This window comes from Arachis hypogaea, chromosome 16 (assembly GCF_003086295.3).
Source record: "Arachis hypogaea cultivar Tifrunner chromosome 16, arahy.Tifrunner.gnm2.J5K5, whole genome shotgun sequence".
In the NCBI taxonomy this organism is placed as follows: domain Eukaryota; kingdom Viridiplantae; phylum Streptophyta; class Magnoliopsida; order Fabales; family Fabaceae; genus Arachis; species Arachis hypogaea.
In genome coordinates, this window is record NC_092051.1 from 149,231,983 (window position 1) to 149,235,889 (window position 3,907).

Genomic DNA, 3,907 nt, shown 5'->3' on the forward strand with positions numbered 1-3,907 from the left:
CTGCATGACACACCTTAATTTCAATGGAGTCGTAATTAAAATTTATATTGTTTGATTTTTTTATTTTTATAATATATTAATTATGTATATATATTTATAGTCAAACTCAATCCAAATAATTTATGAGCTATTTGTATAACACTATACAATTTTATTACTGTCTATATAATTTAGAAATATGATTTGTGGAGAGATACTTAATATTATTGCCACATAACAATTATCTTATCTTGTATTAATTAATTTATAATTTTTATCTTATTTTTTAAAAAATTTATTTTATTTTAATATTAAACACTTAATAGAAATTAGTTATTTAATTATAATTATAATTATTTTTTTTTGTAAGAATACATAAAAAGTACATAAGATATTACCACTAAACTAAATTTAGTGATTAATTTTTTTTTGTAGAATAACTAATAAGGAGTTGTTTTTAAACCATGATTTTTTTTATTAATGTCTACTATTATTAAAAAAACAGAATATCCTAGACAATATTATCTAAATAGAAGCATTATCAAGTTTTACCGGAATTGTATGACGCACCTTTTTCAACCAATAGAGGGTATTATTATTTATCAAATAATTCACGAGTTATTTTGGTGTTTCATCAATTAATCATTAATAGTATTTTTAATGGTGTGAGATTACATCTAATAGTAGAGAGATCACTCATTTTTGTTTTGATAGTTAAGTATTGGCCAAAAAACACAAAAATTGCTGATCCCTAGACTTTTTCTTCACTTTTTATGAAAGTAGCCATCCCGCACCACCATTCTTCTACCTGGTTCTTTTTTACTGTTGTGTATGGATCGGTTCAGTTTGGATTGAACCTTGCAAGATGTAACTCTGTCCGAGTCAGCCGAACCATCCCTAAACCATTTTTTTTAAGATGGTTCGGTCACCAGAATGTGACTTGTAGTGGTGATGCTAATAACAGATAGAATATAGTGAGAATAATAGCAATCAAACATTCAAACATCATGTGGTGGACCCGCACTAAATAGAAAAAAAAATTGCATGCGGTGTTGGGTAAGGTAGGCCGTTTCTGGTACAGGTTTGTTACTTTGTTTGATATGGATAGAAATAGGTCTTGAAGCGTGGTGGTGGTGGAAGTGGGAGATGTGATCGATTCACAAAATAGCAAGTATGTCTTCTCTGATAGGTAAAGTAAGTTTGATCGACTTTCATTTGATGGATCACTTGTTCATTGATTTGATGAGTGTGTTTTTGAATTACAGATGAGTGGAAGGAGCAGCTTTTGGAGGTGGAGAATGGCGAAGGACACCCGAAAATGGAGGTACGCGATCTTCGGAGAGTGTCGGATGCAGGGGTCCCAATACTGAAGGGCATCAGTCTGGAAATCCCAAAGGGCGTCATAGTGGGAGTCATAGGCCCCAGTGGCAGCGGCAAGTCAACGCTCCTCAGGGCACTCAACCGCCTCTGGGAGCCTCCATCCGCCTCCGTCTTCCTCGACTCTCGAGACATCTGCCAGCTCGACGTGCTCTCCCTCCGGCGCAAAGTCGGCATGCTGTTCCAGCTGCCCGCCCTCTTCGAAGGCACTGTAGCCGACAACGTGAGGTACGGCCCCAGCCTCAGCGGGAAGAAGCTTTCAGATGTTGAGGTATGTAAGCTGTTGATGCTAGCGGACCTGGACGCTTCCTTCCTTCAGAAGTCGGCGGCGGAGTTGTCAGTGGGTCAAGCACAGAGGGTTGCGCTGGCCAGAACTCTTGCTAATTCCCCTGAGGTTTTGCTGCTTGATGAGCCAACGAGTGCTTTAGATCCTATTTCCACGGAGAATATAGAGGCTGCATTGTTGAAGCTCAACAAGAATAGTGGCATGACCATGATTATGGTGTCTCACAGCATCAAACAAATACAGAGGATTGCTGACGTCGTCTGCCTCCTCGTTGATGGTGAGATTGTTGAGATTCTAAACCCTAACCAACTCTCCCAAGCCAACCATCCCATGGCTCAGAGGTTTCTTCAACTCACCACTTAAAATTATGTTTAATATCAAATTTTCTATCCATTCATAATAAAGTACTCATCGGTGTTCGTCTTTCTAATTATTTTTCTGCAAGGTCCCTCTGATTCAGGCCACGTAGTTTGAATCCTATATCTAATTATCTAAATGAACTGTATTACTGAAACCACTGTCATCTGGATATTTATTATTTGCAATTTCTTATAACAATCTACAAAAACAGAGTGACCCAGTGAGGTAATTCAGGGTTGCTTTTTGGATGCTTAGGTTTTCTCCAGAAGCTTGTTTTTTTTTTTCTTTCTTTCTTTCATCCTTTTTGGATTAAAAAGAAGAAAACGAACAAGGAAAGTATTCGATCCCTTCCTGTTTCTCAGCGATCTTGTGTCTCAGCCAAGTTTGTGTATAACACTACTTAAGCACAAAGTATGGAATTCTGATATTGTTCCAATTCAATTCAATTAATTAAGTTTTTATGGTATCATATTTGCTATTTTGTGAATCGATCACATCTCCCACTTCCACCACCACCACGCTTCAAGACTTATTTCTATCCATATCAAACAAAGTAACAAACCCGTATCAGAAACGGCCTACCTTGCCCAACACCGCATGCAATTTTTTTTTTCTATTTAGTGCGGGTCCACCACATGATGTTTGAATGTTTGATTGCTATTATTCTCACTATATTCTATCTATTATTAGCATCATCACTATAAGTCACATTCTAGTTACCGAACTATTATTAGCATCACCACTATAAGTCACATTCTGGTTACCGAACCAACCTAAGAAAAATGGTTTAGGAATGGTTAGGCGGACTCGAACAGAGTTACATCTTGCAAGGTTCAATCCAAACTGAACCGGTCCACAGCAAAAAAGAACCAGGTAGAAGAATGGTGGTGCGGACGGCAGGGGGATGAACCAATTGTTATAAGGTGGCTACTTCCATAAAAAGTGAAGAAAAAGTTTAGAGGTCAGCAACTTTTGTATTTTGTGTCTAGCACTTAACAATTAAAATAAAAATGAATGATCTATCCACTATTAGATATAATTTTACACCATTAAAAATACTATTGATAACTAATTGATGGTTACAAAACACCAATAAAGAGTATTACTATTTATCAAATAATTCACGAGTTATTCGTACATTATAAAATTTTATTACTATTTATATAATTTACGAATATGATTTGTGGAGATACTACTATGTAGTAATTATCTTATCTCGTACTAATTAGTTATAATTTTCTCTTATTTTTATAAAAGATATATATATATATATATATATATATATATATATATTTTAATATTAAACACTTAATAGAAATTAGTTATTTAATTTATCGTTATAATTCAATTTTTTTAATAAGAGTATATAAAGAGTACATCAAATATAACTACTAAATTAAATTTAATGATTATTTTTTAGAATAACTAATAAAGAGTTATTTCTTTTTAATTATCGTTATTTGAAGAACATATATAGATAAAACTATGTTTAATGTGTATTATTATAAAATTTCTTAAAAAAATCGCAAAATTTTCTCTAAAAATAATAAGCATATATTAAATTATATAGTGCCCCGTTATATCATTGTATTTATTCCATTTTCTAATTTGAATATGGAAGCTACAATGAGATTGGACTCGGATATGGAAAATACAGTTGTTTCACAGCCATGTGGTGTCAGAGTCACAGAACTCGAACCATGTGAGTTCTTTCCAAGTAAATAGACGGTCCAAGTTGCGTTAGTCAAAACGCACGGTCCGAGTTGTAAAGTCTCGAACACGTGTCGCGCGCAGACTACTTCTTGAAAGGTGCTCTGAATTCCAATATAGATCCATGCAAGACCCACACCTACTATCCGAACTATCACTTTCAAATTCATACCACTCTTCTTCTTCTTTATTTCT

General features: G+C 34.5%; 1 protein-coding gene across 2 annotated transcripts; it reads left to right on the top strand.

The window, feature by feature from the left end:
• The first annotated feature begins 786 nt into the window (after nucleotides 1–786).
• LOC112697829 (ABC transporter I family member 17-like) lies at nucleotides 787–2,156 on the top strand. Of its 2 annotated transcripts, none has more exons than XM_025751184.2 (2): nucleotides 787–1,168; nucleotides 1,245–2,156. In XM_025751184.2, the coding sequence occupies exons 1-2, from the start codon at nucleotides 1,153–1,155 to the stop codon at nucleotides 2,003–2,005; spliced, it is 777 nt and encodes a 258-aa protein (XP_025606969.1). In that variant the 5' UTR covers nucleotides 787–1,152; the 3' UTR covers nucleotides 2,006–2,156. The 2 variants fall into 2 exon arrangements, with proteins under 2 accessions (XP_025606969.1, XP_025606970.1); XM_025751185.3 differs by having other exon boundaries at nucleotides 947–1,150.
• The last annotated feature ends 1,751 nt before the right edge of the window (nucleotides 2,157–3,907 follow it).